The 20,330-nt window shown below is 39.9% G+C and overlaps 1 protein-coding gene across 1 annotated transcript in view; it reads right to left on the reverse strand.

Annotated features, from left to right (window-relative positions):
* Positions 1–20,330, reverse strand: part of LOC138617449 (piezo-type mechanosensitive ion channel component 2) — a 76,612-nt gene that overhangs the window by 28,763 nt on the left and 27,519 nt on the right. The window contains exons 8-22 of the mRNA XM_069692490.1: positions 19,161–19,335; positions 15,349–15,468; positions 13,983–14,018; positions 13,206–13,323; positions 12,373–12,542; positions 11,602–11,832; positions 10,801–10,921; positions 10,265–10,458; positions 9,653–9,801; positions 8,957–9,130; positions 5,353–5,639; positions 2,145–2,305; positions 1,402–1,578; positions 1,000–1,119; positions 1–201 (exon numbers count right to left, since the gene is read on the reverse strand). Of these exons, the coding sequence (XP_069548591.1) occupies positions 1–201; positions 1,000–1,119; positions 1,402–1,578; positions 2,145–2,305; positions 5,353–5,639; positions 8,957–9,130; positions 9,653–9,801; positions 10,265–10,458; positions 10,801–10,921; positions 11,602–11,832; positions 12,373–12,542; positions 13,206–13,323; positions 13,983–14,018; positions 15,349–15,468; positions 19,161–19,335 (2,434 nt within the window). The remainder of the gene's footprint in view (positions 202–999; positions 1,120–1,401; positions 1,579–2,144; positions 2,306–5,352; positions 5,640–8,956; positions 9,131–9,652; positions 9,802–10,264; positions 10,459–10,800; positions 10,922–11,601; positions 11,833–12,372; positions 12,543–13,205; positions 13,324–13,982; positions 14,019–15,348; positions 15,469–19,160; positions 19,336–20,330) is intronic.

The raw sequence follows: 20,330 nt of genomic DNA on the forward strand, positions 1-20,330 counted from the left end.
CTCAAGTCCGAACTTGTAGAAGAAGTAGTTGATGAAGTATTTGATGAAGCAGATGATGCCGATGTCCAGGTGTTGCCGTGTGATGTTGTGGAAGATGATCCTGGCGGCCGGAGTTGACAGTTTGTTCCTCAGTCTGAAGTATTGCTGATGGCGGTAGATGGTCACCTCGAAGGCGAGCAGGGCCAGCATCAATAGGTTGTTCTGCACACATGGTTAGAGGGGAAATTACGTAACCCTGTTTTAAATGAAACGGTGCATTCACAACACGTTTTTAAAGATTTATATATTGAATGGGAATAAATTGGCTGGCTGAGGGTTATAGAGGAAGACCTGGGAGTATGAATGGTTTTGGTCTTATTGTGAGATTTGTTGAAAGTAATAAAAAGCCCTCTGCATCAAGTCACTTCAACCAGTGAACGTGTAAAGTGACGTTTTTCTGATATGCTGTGATGTGAGCTCAAGAAAATTAAATCCAATTCATAAAATTATGAATAAGTAACTCCTTATGGTACTTTTAATGTTTATAACCAAGCGGCAACCAACAATATTGTCACCCAATACTCTGTAAACTCTGATTGGGAACCTGATGACACGATGCTCCGCCTACCCATACCTGCAACCTGACTGGCCTGTCAATCAAACAGACACACACCCAAAAATACAGCTTTTGAGGCCTAATACCCAATTAATGATAAGATTATTTTCAGATGGACCACCAGAAAACTAATAAGAAGGAAGGACTTTAGCTAATAACATTGTTATGACTTGTGGAATAAATGTACTGACTTTGTATTTCATGATAGCAATTGAATGGGAGTCTATGGAGCCGGAGTTTTTTGGGGCCAACCCCTATTGGCACTCTGTGGTATTGCAGTTCATGGCACTTCCGCATCGGCCTCATTTTGTAGACCCGGAAACTATATCAACTTTTATTTAAAGTCTCATTGTATTAAGGACTCCCTGTGTGTGGTGCCCTCTTTAAGGTGATGAACTACTCACCCTGAGGTAGCTCAGCAGGTCGTCAGATTTCCTCAAGCCCACCCAGTTGGCCGGATCCACAGGTGCCTTATACAGCAGAGAGTCCTTCATCTCTTCACTCTCCGCTATTGTGTAGTTTGGCTGTGGACAGAAGCAGAAAATGTTATTGACTCTGATGAAAGTTTGTGCTACAATTGTACTTAAAATCTCATAAATTCTTGATGTAGTCATTTATATGAATCGAAATGATTGTGAATACGAGGTATGTCGTGCAATAAATGCACAATGTACACCAAGTTTTAGAGAAGAATCTTTCAAAAGGACATATTTAGTTTGATTGTCATTAAGGATAATATGGAAGGTGCTAAACAGTGTATCACGTAAACAACTTGGTTTTGAGAAGGATTAACTGATAATATTTACCATAACGCAGATCTTGGAGTAGGATTTGGGGTCTATAGACTTCAGCTGGTACAACATTTTACAAACGATGATGACACACGTCCAGACAGTGCAAACACTAGAGGCAAGGGGCCGGTACTGGCTGTAGGGCAACGCAAAGGCCCAGGATGCCAGGAACACAAAGTTCAACAAAGACACCTGCACAACAGACAATACAGGTGATGAGGACAAAAAAACCTGCTCACATAAAGCCATTTTCCACTGACATTCTCCTTCTGCTCGTCCTGATATAACTACTAACATCAATATTCTTTAGTACTATGAGTTTCAAAACACTTTTACACAGGACTTTATATGAAAAACAAGTCCTGTGTCAAATAAAAAATAAAAATGCACAGATAAAACTAAAAAAGCTTCAGTCCTGGTTAATTTTGAATTGGTTGAAGTTTGCTCATTGTTGCAAGAAGTCAACTTTATTTATATATCTGAGAAATAAAATCACCATAAAACCGCAGTAGTACAAGAAGATACTGGATGCTGCGACGTGCCATAAAAGGTAAAAAGAAGATTAGTAGCAAGCAAATAGGAATGAAAAATTCTGAATACTGAAAACCCAGCTTTACAATTTTGTTTTATGAGGAAGGAAATGCATTTAACAAATTTATTGGGGGTAAAGTTCATGGTAAAGCAGACCAGTAAAATCAAATTAAATCCGAATGCCACGCAGGCCTGACTCCCTATTGAGGAATCACAAGCTTTCATACCTCGTTGACGGAAACCAGAACGATGTAGCAGGACACGATCTTGATGATGTGGATCTCCAGCAGCCACCAAATGAACAGTTGCAGCTTGTGGAAATACTCCAGGAATTTGAGGAAGAGCACCGTCAGACGGTCGACCACCAGGTGCCATTTATTCTTCAGATCTGAAGAACACCAGATAAAAACCAGATACACTCAGACGGAGCAACAACAAGAAGAAAGAAGAGGAGTAAATGGAACGTGTTTCCAGGTTTCAGCTCTTAATTACAGCAGTGTGTCCCCTGTTCAAACACCATTATATCTTTTATTCTTTTTAGCTTTTGTGTTTTCAAATTTATCTTTCAGATGGAGGGGACACGTACTATAATCCTTACTTTTCAAGGACAAATGCCCAAAAATCTGTGGTTACAGCTTTGCAAATGTATATTTTTCTGGTTTCCCTCGTCTGAATTTGAAAGCACAAAAATGTCACCTGGGGCTCTGAGTTGTTTTTTTTTTACTATTTCCCAACATTTTATAGACCAAATGATTTGACTGCTAATCAAGGAAAAATCCTGAATAAATCATTTAAATTATCACAAGCACCAACCATGTAAATCATCTGCAGTTTACAAAAGGTTTGTAACGGAAAAAAAAGTATCAGGGAGAAATTCAGCTTTTTTGTGTGTGTTTAACGATTTAAACCTCATGAGTGGAACTATCTGTGTGACTTCCTGCATTTTAGTGAGAAAAGACAAATTTGCAACATGTACACCTTCTTAAATTGACGAGCAACATAGTGAATTTAAGGTTTTACATGTATTATCAAGCTGCTAAAGGTTTGCGTATGTATTTTTTTTCAATATGCAGCGCATCAAGATTGATCTAAACACTTAAAATATGGATTAACAAGCAAATTCCAAACTGCTGCTTTAACTAGCTGTGAATGAGGACTTAATATTTGGTTTTATATTCCCATACAGGATATAAAAACTCCAGCCACAGTGTGGTAGTGGGTGCATGCCTTTACAAAAGCCATATTATCACAGGTTTTAATAGAGGCCTCATTGTTTGGATAAGAAACTCTGAGAGAGCATATAGCGCGTATAGCCTACAGCTCATTATAAACGTAGAGGTCCTGCAGGGTTATTTTATCACCTATTTTATTTTCTGTGTATATAAAATACAATTTAATTTAAGACCAGCTCGACTGTCTGCGTAAATATGCTAATGGTGCAGCTTTGGTTGGCCTTACAGAAAGATGTAGTGGGTGAAAGTGAGCACTTGAGCTACGTGGCGTGTCAGAACAGAAAAACTGGAGATAAATCTGCTGAACCCAAAATCTGCACTACAACTGATTTTTACAACATCTCTCGCGGTGATAAACGACTGGCTGCTGGGAGGGCAGGCGGCAGATAGTTGGGCAGCAGCTCAGAGCGGTTGGCTTTTAATAATTGGATGCTACAAACGTCTGAGGAGAGCTACAGGCTGAGAGGGATCTGAGAGAAAAAGGGTCTCTACGCTCAAACAGAAAGTGCTGAGTGCGGCTACATCACAGCCCATGTGAATCTCAGCTGTAAACACAGCGAGCAGTGAGTAATGCAGGAAGCTATTATTTACTTTGGAGAGAAAAACAACAGACTCGGTATCACAAAATCTCACATGAGATGCTGAAGCTTTTAAATACAAATCTGCGATGTGCTCAGCCTCTTAAAAAAAAAAAATAAAAACGGTCTGATGATAATTTCAACTAGTTTATGACATAAATATGTTTGGATATTGGTTTCTGTCTCAGATATAATTGAGGAAAATTGGAAAAGACAGTACCGACATGCAACATCTATATGTTTGCGTGATTATATGATATTGAGTACATGCCAAGTAAAACTTAAGCGTGTCTCTATGATGCATCTACAGTCGGTATAAAGAGGAATGTACATTCTTTAAACTGATTATGAGGTAGTGATTTGTGGACGGTGCAACTGGTGCGATGCACCGCAGCCCAAAGGTTTATGGGGGTTCACTTCAGACGAGCTAATATACAGTTTCAGTCTTCAAAGCCTGATTAAAATATTAACAAAGAAGCATCCATGGGTTGAAATAGTTGTATATACTTCCCACCTTGTGCACTTGGTTTGGACTCATTTTGTCTATCTTTACCTGTCTATATTTAAATGTTCCAAAACTGCATGTTTTATCAAAAGTAAATATTTTAACCGGAACGATCAAACTTGGTTGTTTTATTCTCACAAGTTACGAAGGAAGACAGCATGCTGGGAAATGCTCATATGTTTCTCTAGCGACGTTGCTATGTCGTATTTGGGGTGAGAAGACGGGCCAATCACAATCATGTCACGCTGTGAGGTAGCAGTGAGGTGTTTTTATTAAGTGTTTAACAACTGCACAATTGTATGTTTTTTCAAACCCTGTGCTTCTTGGAAACTTCCTTGGGGGTCGTTGTGCTTTTTTGTTAGTTTACACACCAGAATTCTTTGTGAAAACCATATAAAAAAAAAACAGCAGCAAAGCATGAAGCACATCAAAAACCCAATGAAAACCACAATACGGAGGAGCTGCCAACTGGTTGCGTTTACCATCTGCTTTTTCATCAGCATGAGTGAATGGTGAGAGTGTTGGAGGGGAGGAGGCTGGGACGAGGAAGTTAAGTTATTAGCATAGTTAAATATTCTGGCTTTAAATCTCATTTCCCATTTATAAAAGCGTAGCTTCTAGATAAGTTGTTATTAATCAAACGGATTTCTTTCTTTGAGTTGTCTTCTCCCTGCGGTCGCATTGTTGTGTATCGTCCACTCCACTGTATTTAATTTATTACTGCACTGAATCGGCTTTTTTTTTTTTTAATGTAAGTAAACCCTCACTATTTTGATCACACCTTTGATCTTGTTCTGATATACCGCATAGAAACTGAACCTTTAACAGTATTTCCTATCTTATCCGACCATTTTTAATAACATTTCTTTTTACAATAATGGACTTAACTTAAATTTTCACAACAGTAGATGTTTGTCTGATAATGCTGTCACCAAATTTAAGATTTCATGATTGTTTACTTTTTGGGCAAATGAAATGGAGGGCAGCTTCCTTAACTTTGATTAGTTTGGCCAATCAAGAAAGTAGTCAACAATAAAGGACAATAATAATAATTTGTTGCAGGCCTAAAATGTTTATCTTTACTGGCGTGTTGAGGTTTGTTGACCTGCTATCGTTCTACCTGAGCTCTGCTCGGTGCTCGGCTCTGGCTCGGTCCCCACACTGCAGTGGTGGCTCTCCTCCGTGCTGGACAGCCGCGGGTCGGAGAAGCTCCTGGGCTTCACGCCAGTCAGGTCAGCCTCATCCATCACCACCACCAGGGCCTGCTGCTTCTCTTTCTCCGACCCCCACTCACCCTGCTCCTCCTGCTTCTCACGAGGCTCCTCCTCCTCTCTGGGCAGCGCTGCGTCCACCGAGCTGGCGCTGAGCATGGTGAGGTCCGCCAGGCTGCCATCCGGGTGCACCAGTCTGAAGACACGTGAGAAGTAATTCACAAAAAAGACACATATGAGCTCATATACTCTCACACACATCTGTATTTATATACTTATGAGGACCTTTAGTAACTTCTGGATTTTTTTTTTTTTTTGACCCCATAATGTGAATCGAAGCATTTTTGTTTTTTCTTTTGTTTTTTCAGGGGCAGGTTTTGAAAACGGTTTACAGAGTTGCGATTCACACTTTTGTCCCAAAAGTAAGTAACACGTCTGCATCGCATCAAAATTCGACGAACAATTCGTTGCGATAAAAACTGTTGTAGCTACTTGTTGACTTGCCTGATATAGGGAACATTATGTGAGTTTGTGCACAGCACTAAAGTTGCTCATCACTCGAATTAGCTGCTTTCTTGGTGCTTCAACATCAGTGACTCCTCTGCTGCTAGAGCAACACTGTTTCCTACTGCAGCCCCCTTTTACTGGCCCGACCTCCTGATGTGCTCTTAGTATTGTTGATTCTACTGAGATCTAATGTTTTTAAAAGGTATTCATTATGAGATTAGTTCTCCCAGCAGAATCGTTTCAAGAGCTGCCAAATCTATAAATGGTAAATAGTTATAAATGATCAATTCCGTCGCATAAGTTTCTGTTGTTTGTTATGACGGTTGTTTGATGTTTTGCTAATTTTGCAAACCATAATATTGTAAGGTTGTGACCTAACTATGTGCATACAGATGTATGTGTGCCCTGAGATGTTGGGATTTGGAGCTATATAAATTACATTGAAAAATGCAGTGTTGGGTAATGGGAACCTTTTTCTGCCTATTGGAAGATAAAAGAAGAAAAAGTGGCTCTGCTTTGATTAAATGTGTTATTAGACGTGCTCCGACATAGAGCCTTTTTGACCATTCATTCCTAAATTTCTGAGGGCATTATTGTTTTAATATATATATATATATACTCAATCTCTGCCAGACTTTTTTTCCACTATCACTTGGGTTTTTTAGGCTTTTGGCAGAGACAGTGAAGATACAACAACAGAGATGTGATGTTGCGGTTCATGTTTTTTTTGTCTTAGCCCTCGAGGTCATTTCTATATGCGGAAAAGTAACCTTATTATTTATCATTCTGACTTAAAACACATGTCCTACCACTAACTACACTTACTAGAAAAAAAAAAATCTGAATCTGATCTTAAAGCTTTTAACCGGAACGCAGCAATTTGAAGAAATTGGCAGAGAAAATAAATTCACATATTTAAGGGTTTTCTTCACATTCTCATCATTCTCAGTGCATTCGTTCCTCATAAGTACATAAATACAACACAAACTCATACACATGATCCAGAAGATGGTCAAAAGGCGCTGATGCAAATGTAAGGATGGGACTCATCAGCTCTGTCTGCTACCTGAACAGCAGAGCAGCATTGCATCAGGCATTGTAATGGAAAAGCAGTGCACATTCCTTTCTGCATTCTTTAAAACAAACCATGTTGTTTTTTTATGGTGTCTGAGGGATTTTCTTCTTGCAGCAGATAAATAGTAACCAAAGGGAGGCACGAAAAGACTTTACAGTCTTCTCAGGCAATTGGAGTACGGTTTAAGTTCGGGTTTGTCTTGCATGAACCGGCTGCATATCAAAGGCAAGCATTTCACACTCCAGTGGTCACACTTACTTGCTCTGTTGAGTGGGAATTTTTTCTTTGATGCTGCTCAGGACAATAAAGTTACACAGAAGTCAAGATGAACAGTGAGGGGAGAAATTGACAAAAAGCAGGCTGAAACTTAAAATCCCTTATAAATATCCATGTAGATTTATAAAAATGCATGAATGCCGCAGGGCTCCAGTGGTTTTGGGGGAAGAGGAAAGGGGTAATTTTCTGGGGGTTCGGAGCAGACGGGGTGATTGGATCACTGGAAAGATACTGGAAGGGAAGATGGAGTTGTTGCAGATTCAGACATGCTTGAGAAAGAAGTTGTCTGTCAGAAGGAAACAAATTTTGAATTGATTTTTATTCGAAAAGGCACGGGGTTCAGAGAAGGGGTCCAGAAAGCTAACAAGAGAGGGCTACAAGCAAAACAAAGAAAAAAAACCTGAAAAAGAATCTCAATCCTGTCATGTAAAATAACATAACTCTGGGATATTTCAGAAGATTATTAATGTACAGTACCATCATTTCAAAAACAAAAAAACAGGAATAAGTTAGTGGGAAACGACGTTTTGCAACAGGAGCGAGGAACTGAGATTCAGAGGTTGGAACTGGGATGGTGATTGATGTCACAGAAAGCGAGCAGATACCCACCTATTCATGATCAAATAGACACGCCCACTGACTTTAGCGTGGCTGTGAGAAAAAAAAAGGGCGGCAGAGGAGAGATGGCAGCGAGTCACAGAGAGAAGCAGATGGGGAAAAGAAACGAGCCGAGCGAACGGCAGCAAAAAAAACAATGAAAAAAAACCCACAATAACAACACAACAATAAACACCTCACGCCACAGACTGTGAAATGTGCGTGTTATGACACAGAGCTGCACGACACGGCACACGACGACAGAGGCGTGTTGAGGTTGTAACGGGCCTTTATTAGGGTGTGTAAGTGGGATTTGTCCAGAACTGTGTGATGAAAAGGGAGGAATGTTTTCAGCTCACGCCCATCTAAAGTCTGTCGGGTTGAACGTGCAGACGTTATTATTCCCGAGCAACGGGACTTTTTTTTTTTTTTTTTTTTTTTAAAGCCGTCTCAACTTTTTGTGGAATCATGAGGTGATATATTTGGAGACCAGAAGTAGGAGTGGGATCTGACAGCAGACAGTGAGAGAACAACTTTGAAATGCACAACAATAGCCTCTGACTTACGGAGAGAGGCTCAATCTGCGATGACTTTACTCGTCAGTTATGAAGCACGAGGTCACCGCAGAAACTCTCACGACCAAAGTTTCTAATATTTGTCTGTGAACAGCCTCCGCATAGAGGCATTTACTTTTGTTCGAGGTACAATCAAAAAGTTCAGAGATTGCTGCCGTTACGTGAGAACAAAGTGCAACACAGTAATTCACACAGCGGAGGGGGGAGCTATAACCTTGATGAGTAAGTATGTTGCACGTTGGTTAACATCCGCAGCTGAGTTACACGCGTGTTTTTTTTTGCTCTCGGCTCAAGTTTGAGGTTGGTGATCAAGGAACACAACTTGGAATACTTTCTCACGGAGGTAATTGCTTTCTCCTGCTCCGTTCACATCACCGTGCTCCACAACACTCATCCCATACGAACCATTTTGTACAAAAGGACAAACAGTCACCCTTTCAATCGCGGCTGTGATCAAAGAAAAACAAACAGTAAGACCCTCACCTGTAGATAGTGCTCGCCTCTTTAGCCACCACAGCCTGCAGGTCGGTGAGCTGGAGAAAGTGGTCGTGGAAGTAGTGCAGGTGGAGAATACACACCAGCAGGAAGGAAGTGGGAATGAAAATCCTGGTGAACAGCCTGGAAACATGCACCCGCTCCAGGCCCAGGTCCTTTAAGCTGCATCAATGAAATTAAAAAAAAAAAACAAAACAATTAGAGGTCACCTTCTTTCTGAGTGAGTAATGAGAATGAGTAAAACCCAAGTCCGAATTATTTAAATATATTCAGGTTAAAAAGGGAAGCAACTGTCTTCACTGGATGGTTTACAGTTACAGAAGATCGTCTCTAAGCACAAGTTGCCTGATTTAGTTAAAAAAAAACAAAAAAACATCCAGAAATCATAGAAAAGGACTTCACAACCCGCCAGAGAGTCATCATATTTTTTACGTTTTCCTCAGTATCAAATAAATCCAGAGATTGTCATCTGTTCATCCACCAGTACACTGAAAACAAGAGATGCCAATCGCTAACTCTGTGTACTTTTAATGGTGCAAACTGACTAAAATGTAAACAAATGTTGGGCTCAAGGCAAACGGGTGGTTTGCCGATTATATTGTTTGCTGTCCCCGTCCAGAAAAGTGAAGCGAGCATCATCCGTTTCCTGCTTCTCAGGACCTGTAGTTGCTCCGTGGATCTCACCTCTCATCTTCCATCCCCGTCATATTGTACCAGGTTTCTTTCGACCCGTCAAACTGGAAGGTGTAGACCAGCGTGAGGACAAACATGGTGTAAACTACCACCGACATCCAGAAGTACTTCAGGATCCAGCGCCACCGCTCGTAGTGCACCTAGATCAGAGTAAATGTAATAATTGTATGACCTTCTTTGGAATATGGAAACTTTACAGCAACCTACACATATGCTAATTTTGAAATACAGACAAACATTAATACACAGTAAAGAGCCCTATTTCAACTGTGGAGAACGGATTTTTTTTTTTTAAATGAAATTTGCCCTTAAAAGCTTTAAAGAATAATTAAAAAGATAATATATAAAATATTCCTCAAATACTTAAAATAGTGATTTTTATGTAAATATGTACAGATATGTCAAATCAAAAGTGGTATTTAGGGTTTCAGTCAACATTACCCGTGTTTGAACAAGAAAACACAGAATATATTTGAATAATGTGGAAAAATATCAGTTTAAAATTGAAGAAACTGAGGGGAAAGATAAGAAAATGTTTAATTTATGTTAAGACATCTGAATACGACGATCACTCCACTCTCAGTCACCGGTGGGTTTCGGTACCTGGTAGAGCGCCACGCAGGAGAGGAACATCATCATGTAGATGATCTTGTACATGACCATGGTTCCCTCGAAGCTGACGAAGAAGAACATGCCACCGCAGATGTAGATCCAGTATTTGATCAGCAGAGCCATCACCATGCCGCCGAGAACCTGCATGACGTCCGGCTCCCCGCCCTCCTCCGACTCTTCGTCCTCTATAAAAATGTCGGTGCATTTTGCCATCCATTCAATTCGATTATTTTTAAACACATTTGACCAAAGAATGAAGGCCTATTTTTTTTTCCTCTTTAAAATCGGATCTTTTCGCTGAAGGGGAAGCTTTTCTGTCTTTAATCTTTATCATCATCCAACCATCCACATATGCTAATCAGTGCTAAAGCTCTCCAGCCACTCTCACAATTTAATTAGCCATATTATGTTGTTAGTTCAGCAACTAATAGCTGGTCAGTTTCTTCCATTGTGGCTGAATTTTCTAACAAAAATAACATTTTGCTGAAGTTACTGTTATCTGATGAAAATAAGAGCAGAGGGCTTACCCTTCTTCTTCTGATCCTCCACATGAACGTCTGAGAGACTGGCGCTGTCCTCCTTTTGTTTTTCTTGTCTCTCTGTGAGCGTTTGTCTCAGCAGCAACCAGAAGCTCAGCATACACAGGATCTACACACAATAAATAAAATGTTTATAGACAGACCAGCGAGCAATACGAATACATCATTTAACGTTTACTTTAACTCGCTGAGAGGTCAAATCAACACCAGGAGACACGGTGTATATACAGTAAATCAGAAATGACTTTGTAAACTTGAAATGGGAATGTCTAAACTTTCAAGCATGTATTGCATTTATCTGGGGGGCTTAAAATATACACAAAAACATTAGTTTGACCCAGGTGTGAAGTAGAATTGCTTCTACTCTCTCTGAAAGACTAAACACACACACAGTGTTTAATAAAACAGAAGTATGGGCAATAAAAAAAAAAAAATAAATAAATAAAAAAGCTGAATAACTGGTATAAAATCTCATTCTAGACATAATTAGGTCAAGTTCAGTGGCGGCCAACATGAAAGTCTCAGTGCTGTTCCAAAACATGTCCAAACACTACAAAGCTGAACTTCTTCAGTAACACATTGCATGACTGCACCGTCTTATTTTATTAATTGACGATTGGACAGACAGTTTGTAAAATACTGCATACAGAGTACATGAGTTGAACTAGAAAATTTACACAGATTGAATCGTGTTTGTGTTTTCAGATCTTAGATTGTAACCAGATGTACAGTCGGCAGAAATACACGTCAAAATCCATAAATTTTTACTTTCAATTTGAACTCACAAACCTTGGAGGAAAGCGAGTGAAACGGGTTGTTTTTGTGAACGAAGAACCCCGGGACAGGTTTCATGATCTCAAAACTCCAGATGTACTGCAGGACTATCAGCAGGTTACCATAGGCCACCATGAAGGGAGAGGAGAGCATGGCGTAACGCCTCCGGTCCCTCACCATCCACAGCATGCAGGACCAGATGAGGAAGACGAACGTCAGCCAGCTGACGTAGGTGATGCTCCACGCCTGGAGAGAACACACAGCAGGACATTTTAAAAGCAATTCCGCCGCTCTGCTGTTGATGAACGACCAATGACGGTTAAATGCCATAAGTATTTGGACAGTTGCACTTTTTTTTTTTTTTCCTTCGGGCATTTGTGTTTCAGGGGATTCAATTTAAAATAAAATAAAGAATACTAGATAAAAGTGTTAAATCTCTGCTTTTACATCACTATAGAAATACCAGTGTGGGAAATGTAGTCCTTAGAACACACAGTGGCCAAAGTTTAGCGGTACAAAAGTAATTGGACAGACACGCATAAAGTCCAATTAAACAATAAATATAAACAACAAGCTTACCGTCCCTGAAAAGGTAGGAAGGGCAAAGTACGGTGTAACTAATCACAAGAGAGTCCATTTTTTTTTTTTGTGGTCAATTATAAATTCACAACTAAAAAAAATTCAACATGTTTTTTTTCCTAACACCAAAATAATTGACACAAATCCAGCCAGTCAGCTTCTGTACCGTACTGCTGTGGCAGACCACCTGTGGGCTGCGCTGCTCACCATCATGGCTATGAGAGCACAGATGTAGCTCTGTTTCATGATGAAGTGGAAGACTTTGACCATCGCGCCCACTCCTCTTTTCTTGATCTCATTCTCTTCACCCACAGACTCCTTCAACGCCGAATCCTCGGGGGGCAAGCACACCTCATACTCGCCTTCGTCTTTCTTCTCTGTTTGGACACAGAGACAAAACTCATTGTTAGAATATCTAAGTTGATTTTAGAAAAAATAATAGAAATTGATGCAGTGGCGACTTAAGATATTTTGACTTTTAGGCCTGGGAAAAGCTCTAAAAACACAGGATCTTAGACCATAAAGTGACTCAACAGCATCTTATATTAGATCCTCCCTGCCTGGCAGACTCCACACACTTTTTGCTAAAATGTTGGTAGTCACAAAACAAGATCACTCATGCGGTGTAATTCAATCGTTTTCTCTGACTTTATAACGTTCACCCAGACCTGCAGACATTAAACAGAAGAACACCCCCAACCCGCTATTACTGGTATATTGACTGTGACATGTAAAATCATTGAAGTGCCCTTTTGAGACAACTCAAGTGCAAAAGAAACAAAAAAAAACACCTGCAGGCTGAAACACAAAGACAGAGATCTACTTTAGAGACTTTGAATCCTTTCCAAAATTCAATTTATGACAACATGAATTCAACATAAACCTGCATCACAACTTCGAGGTTAAACCACCTGTAAACTAAAAGTTCTTTAATTTATTTGTTTTATTTTGGTGATTCGTACTGATTCATGACTTTATTTCATTTGAGCTTCTCAAGTTCAGACAAAAAGAAATGTCATGGTGGAGGATGAGCAGCTCACCTGTAGCGTCACTGGGCAGCTCCAGTTTATACTGAGGAGTGGAGTACAGGCCAAGACAGACGGGTCCGTTCTCATTTGCGACGAAGTCAAAGGACGTCCCGTTAGGGGTGGGCACAGCCTGCGGACCATCATCAGAAACTATGAATAAACGTCTGTGACTGAGGAACACATTTGTTACGGGATCGCACGACTGAGCAGATTTCTGCCCCACAAAGACAAACAGGAGTAACTAATGTTGTGAGATTAAATAATACACCAACTAGATTTAAGCACTAAATCCAGTTCAATTTTCCTGTTAGTTTTAGAAACCACTAGTTAACACAGTTTGGCTTTGCAGGACAAAAGAAGGAAAGTTTTTCAACTTTTCACACTGCACATTATTTGATTTGAGGCAATACAATCTGGCTGACCCCGGTCTAATAGGCATTTCATTAAACAAACTTTTTTCCTAAAACACTTTGAAAGTTTAACCAGATTTTTATTTCAGTGTTATTAAAAAAATGAAAAGGCAAGAACATTTCTCATGATAATGCAGAAAAACTTCTTTTTTTTTCATCTTCCCGACATTCACAAATTTTTAAGCTCAGAAATGCCTGGACAGCTCGACAACTGAGCATAATGAGAAATAAATGCCATATTTCCATAAATACAGGTTTAAGATAAGCTCGTTTTATGAGGGTTACAGTGTGAAAAGCACTTTGGAGTGATTCCCTTTCTTGCAGCAAGACTGAAGGGTGAAGATGCACAGATTAAAGACATATCCAGAGCAGCCCGCACCTCAGTTGTACCGATGCCGTCCTGCGTGGAGAGGAGCTAGGAGGAAAGAAAGAGCATACAAGGCCAGGTGTGTTATCGATGAGCTGCTGAAGTCAAAGGCCTCCTGGTTCTTTACAGTCGCTGATAAGCAGGAACAAAGCCGAGCAGCACTACTCTGTAAATCGAGCCCATCACTCATCTGTGTCTGCACGCTCTAAAAGCTTTTTTAAACCTCAGGAGGTGGCCGGTGGAGACAGACTACGGACCTTGATATAGGAACAAAGTCAGAATGTGTGCGGGAGAGAGAGAGACGGTGTGTGTGTGTGTGTGTGTGTGTGTGTGTGTGTGTGTGTGTGTGTGTGTGTGTGTGTGTGTGTGTGTGTGTGTGTGTGTGTGTGTGTGTGTGTGTGTGTGTGTGTGTGTGTGTGTGTGTGTGTGTGTCTGTGTGTCTGTGCATCTCAAGCTGAAACCTTTCCAGGGATGAGCCTGTTAGAAAGATGCAAGCTTGTGAAAACAATCAACACTTGCAGTTTGAGTTTAGAATTTAACAATGACTTGGTTTTCTGTTGATTTCCTTTGCTATGGACTGAACCTTCTTCGTCTGCCAAGTAACAAGTGATTACAGCTGTTATTTAACCCTCTGAACCCCATAACTTGAAAGTGGATTAGAATTGCACGGGTTTTCTTGGCCAAAATTAAACCATTTATCATCCAAAAACTGGAAAACTGGAAATTATTGTTGGGTTTTCAAATTTCCAACAGTCCTTAAACTAATCAGGTGCAGCGAACTGAGCTTAAAACAGTGGTATATTATCAAAATCTCTTTTATTCTTCATGTCTCCTTTATAACTTTGTGTTAAAATGAAGCGTGTGCACAATCAAGATTCTGTGGAACACAAATTTCTTCACTCTTCAGCACCACAAGGAAGCCTTGAATGACTCGGCTGAGACCAAAAATCAAGGGACAAAAATTCAGAAAATCTTTGACCTGTAGCTGGAGCACAGATGAGGTAAGACGGAGAGCACAGACAGGTTTGTAGAGGTTGTAAAGCTAATTCATTGCTGTTTTTTTATGTTCCACTCTTATTCTTTCATAGTTAAACTTGAATTAAACTGTTCCGGGCCAACGTTGGTTATCAGCCGTAAACACTGGTACAAATAAATACATAATTTGGGTTTTTAGCAGCTAAATGAAAAATATTCAGATCTTTTCAAGGCTGTTTGTTTTTTCTACAATCTTCCACAATCTACTCCTTAAGCTTCCATCACATGTTTTTATAGTGAGACCTCACATTATACAATGGTATGCCAACTAGATAATAATAACTTCAGGACCTGTCCAGTAATTAATACTCTGTTTTCCATGTGTGCATTGACCCTGACGTACGTTTTTCTCGTCAGTGCCCTGGCGTGATTCCCACCACAGCTGCCTCTTCCTGTTGGCCGAGTTGTTCGCTCTGTTTCCGGCCTGCTCCTCCTCCTCGCACATATCGTCGTCCTTGTCCTCCTGAAAAAACAGAGATCGACAGGATTCGTGTTTGATGTGGACCTTGAGCTCAGAGATGACACTCAAGAGTTTTAACCAGCTGCTATTGAACACTGTTGCGCAGTGTGGGAGTGCAGAATCTGAGGAGGAGTTGGGTGACCTTTTAAGAGAGGAAAAGATGACACACGATCATCTTGGCAGTGACTGTACAAAAGTAATTCACTCGCAGGTTCTTCAGCTGTAAGGACATATTTTCTTCTTCAGTTCACATTTGTAAGGAAATTCCTCCGGTTTCGGTGCAGTTTGTCATTTTCAGGAATGCCTGAATGTTTGTCAGTGCTGTACGAGAAAACGAAACCTGATAGAAAAAACATTCTAAAACAGCTTAAATTGTAAAATATTAAAGCTCATTAACAGATCGTGTGAGACTTTTATGTATAAATGAACATCCGTTACATTCAAGCTCTCTTTAAACAAGTTCACAGGATGTTAAGTAGACCTATCTACATAAATCTCTCTGTATTTGACAGTATATGACGTTTTTACATCTGATGTTTGATGTGATATTCCAGCACTGAAATGGATGGATGGATGCAAACTGGGCATGCTCGATGGACAGGCTAACTTCTGGTTTAGCCCCGTGGTAACTTAATAAAATAATTCTACACGTGTCTTCTAGACTTTCCAAATATTATTGGACCAAATGGATAAAATTTCATAGAGATTGTGAAGCCTTTAATTTCATTTTTCCGCCATTTATTCAGCCGCAACAGTATCAAGGGAGTAGGCTGCTGCAGAGCCTGTGACGTAAGCACGAGTCAACATGGGTTTTGGGATTACGCTCACTGGAAAAAAGAGGGACGTTTAAGGGTCTCACTTTTCAGTATAATCTGAATTTGACTTCCATTCATTCCCGGAAAGTTCATGTTGCAGCAATCAATGCGTGAATAATTAATTATAGTTTTCATTATTGGTTCCTGGTTGGGTTCTAGTTATTTTTATGGTGCCGGTTAGGATGCTAAACAGGTTTTTCTTAGAGATTAAAAAAAAGCAATCACACATTTGTGGATTCAGCACAAAAATTCGTAATCAAGTTAACATGAAGCTCAAGATTTCTATGTTTTCAGCTTCAGAAATAGATTCCTCACGTGTCACCTACTTATTTTCCTTTCATAATTTATATTGCTTGGTGAACTGCTGCTGAATAAACACATGATGAGCTACAAATTAATAATTTAAATAATAGTAGTGCATCCAGTCTGTCTCGTCTTTTTGGCAAAGATGAGGTCCATCATAATCTGGCACCTCCACCATCGAACAAACCTGTCAGCTGCTGATTTAAGTCGCAATCATCTTTTATTATTAGCGTCATCTAAAGTGTAAGAGTAGTTGAAAACACACACACACACACACACACACACACACACACACACACACACACACACACAACCCTTTGTGGAGAGATCAATAACGTATACAGCCCCGCAGGTTTACAGGGAAGTATTGACCCCTCTATAAAAACACTAATCCATAACTCCATTACAGGACAGAGAAGCTGAGCCTCGAGCTCTGATGAGGAGGAGACGTGCCGAATTCAGGAGTTGCTTAATGTGACATTTCACTGAAAACAGCAGGAGTTTCAATTTAGGTGTAGAAGCTGAGTTTTTAAATCGTAAAAAAGGAGAACAATTAGATCCCATTCGATTTCAATCAGTCAGGGTCAGTTCCTCCAAACTACAAAACAATAATTATATCCGTCGCTGCAGATCGTCTGAGTTTCACGTGTCCATATATGAGACGTGTAGCTCTGATTTCTGCCGCCGAGTCGATACAATACATGTGAATGGAATTTAATTTAGTAACAATGACGTGTTTACATGGAAAAAAATAAATAAATGTGAAAAATTACTTATCGGCCACTCTGGGGCTTCATAAGCTAGTTGGCAAACACAACAATGACTAATTATGTGATTTATATGTTTACTGTGTCAGTGAATAGTGGTCTATTTACCTTCCCAACAGATACATTCAATTCAGGCATTTGGAGTTGTGTTTGTGTCCAACTTATGGGTTTACGCAAGTTCAAGATGAACTCTTTTGTTTGCTGTATTTTGTGCTCCAAGACCTCCTAAATGTCTGGCTCTGATGCTGCACTGTTTTTTACCAACTATTCGCTGGCTTTTAGGGCTTTTTTGGTGAAAACAGCTGCCCGCTTTGGTCCGAGATAAAAGCAATACAGTAGAGTGTCGGTCGCAGAACCAAAACAATGAGCTAAAACATGCTCTATCACTCAACACAGCTGAGGAATCAACTGATGGATCTCGGTCAGTTCTTTACTTGTAGGGACGCAATTTACATACAAGTTTAGTTCATTTATGTTTTAATATAAAAGTATAAATTAACCTGCTTAAAGAAACTATGAAAACCTTTGACGATGTTTTGTCATTTGGCTGATTTAAAAGTTTTTGTTCTGTTCGTCAGTCTTCATCAGGACGTCCGAGGACTAAAAACATCTTAATAATCGTGTTAATAATCAAAAACATCATATTTGGTAAATCATATAGTTCAGGCTGCTACATTTAAAAAAAAAAAAATTTTAAGCAATATTTAATGTGGCTGTTTATTATTTTATTTACATGCTGCATGTTCTTTTTGTAATTGTAAAGTGTTTTAAAGCCATGTTGCATGGTGACTCTAAACTTTAAATGAAACAGAATTGAATTAAAGTGAGTACAAGTGATCGATTTCTGGTGTGAAACTCTGCAGCAGCTGTCCACAGTTCTAATTTAAATTAGAGATAATTTACAGACTGCATCACCAGTGCATTTCATATGTAAACATTAGTGTAGTAACCCCCACAATAATTCAACAAATGTGTACCAGTGGTTTCTGTTGAGTTGTTATGTAACAGCCACTTTACACGGTAACACATGAACATGACGTGTCCTGCCTTCATGCTCTGTCAGGATTAGGCCGACAGTGTCTCAGATAACACCTAAGCTGCGCGCAGCGGACAGATCCAGCCGGCGATCGATCGTCCTGAAATCTTCCATCGATGCAGGTTCTCTGATCACGAGGCCACCTGGCTGCTCATTTAATTCAATCTGGATCTATTTCAGTTCACTGTCTGGAATTTACTGAGGAGCCGTTACACAGCCGTCGTGGACTGAATTCAGCAAAACATCTCCGACACCGATCAGCTGGTCCAAAATCAGTGTTTCTCGCAGCAGGATCTCGTTCAAGTTTAAAGTATGAACAATAGTTGAATCACAGGCTGTTTATATCTGGAGGTTCTCTCTCTGCACATTCAGTTATCGTACTATTAGCTCTGGTCTCTTAAGATGGTTTACACCATTTGAATTGTAAGGCTTTGTTCTTTCAAACAACGTTAATTCAAAATGGACTGATGCCATTCAAAATGCAGCAGAAGAGCTGAGACATAGCTGAAACATGTTCTCATTATAACGCTTTAGCCATTTATGTGTGACATTAAATAAAGATGTCATCAAACAACAAATAATCCAAATAATTCACATTTCATCATAAATAAGCATGTTTTCAACATCAAGATTAACAAAAAAAAGAATTTCTTTTCAATCAGAAACACAGAATATCATGAACCTGGTGACCAAATTATTGATATATCTGACAGAAAATGACACAATGTTGTGAACTATATGTGCTGTCATTGCATTTGCGTCTGCGGTCCTCACCATCAGCTGGTCGATGGGCTCTTGCAGCCAGAGGCGGATGAGCGTGGCCAGCGTGTAATAGAGAATCAGCAGCATGATGGGGCTGACAAAGTGGTACCACTTACGATTCGGGCTCACAATGAGCTTCCATGTGTAGGAGCAGTCGGTCTGAACAATGGGGGAGATGCCAAATACACTGCAGAGACAGACAGACAAGTATAAGAACAATTTACTTCAATTTTACAGTTTACCTTTAAACCCAATAAACACAAATATCGGTCACAGCCTCAGTGCGTGAGCGAGTGAATGAAAGAGTTTCTCGCAATTCCTGTTTCCATTTCAAATTAAAAGCCCTTGTTTCTAATTAAAAGCCCTCCAGTGTTTTTATACACCGTCCAGCCATACTAGATCTTGTTAAATCTACAGTCAATGGAAAAAACAACAACATTGGTTTCCTTGATTTGTGTTTCAAAAATGTATCTGAGTGGACGGCGTGAGTCATTTCATGGTAATTTAAGATTCTAAATCTAAGATAAAATTTCAGAATAATTCAAACTCATTCATCTGCGGAATAGTAACTTTATTATTTTGCAGTGCAATTAGGAGTGTCATGTATACAGCTTGATTGATTTTGGCAACGATTTTCTCAAATAATTGGTGTGTTCCTATGATTAAACTGTACAGTGGGAATATCAGTGAAGAAAAATACAATGTAAAGCAGCTAAACAAGTGTCAAACGTTACGCCAATGAAAACAGTGTTAAAATCTCTCCCAGTTAATTTCCCCCGATTTAAACAGCTTTGGAGATTAAGTGTAGTCGCTGACTTCAGTAGTGACTCTCTGTTAGATGTCATTCCTGCCGAGAAAATGTCCCTTTTGACCTTGGAATCCGGACAACACAGTAAGACTAACTTCTTGTTTGTAAAACAAAGGATGTCATGTGATTCCCTCCTTTTCCTCCTGAGAACAAAGGTCATCCACGCAGGAACTGCGCTGACGTATTCCGGTGACATCCACTCAGATTTAGGCGCCTCCCGAGTCTTTTCTTTCATGCCATGTGGAGGGGTGAACACCCCAGCACACTTCCTGAACAGCTTCATCTTACAGCTGGGGAAGGCCCGCTGGTCACATGACTGGGGACTTCCATTGTAAGGCGGGGAGCCAGGAAGTAGCGTGGAAGCCAGGCCTCTC

Source organism: Brachyistius frenatus, unplaced genomic scaffold, assembly GCF_029030835.1.
Source record: "Brachyistius frenatus isolate BFR_SWC_R1_liver_20210118 unplaced genomic scaffold, ASM2903083v1 Contig_12, whole genome shotgun sequence".
NCBI lineage: Eukaryota > Metazoa > Chordata > Actinopteri > Embiotocidae > Brachyistius > Brachyistius frenatus.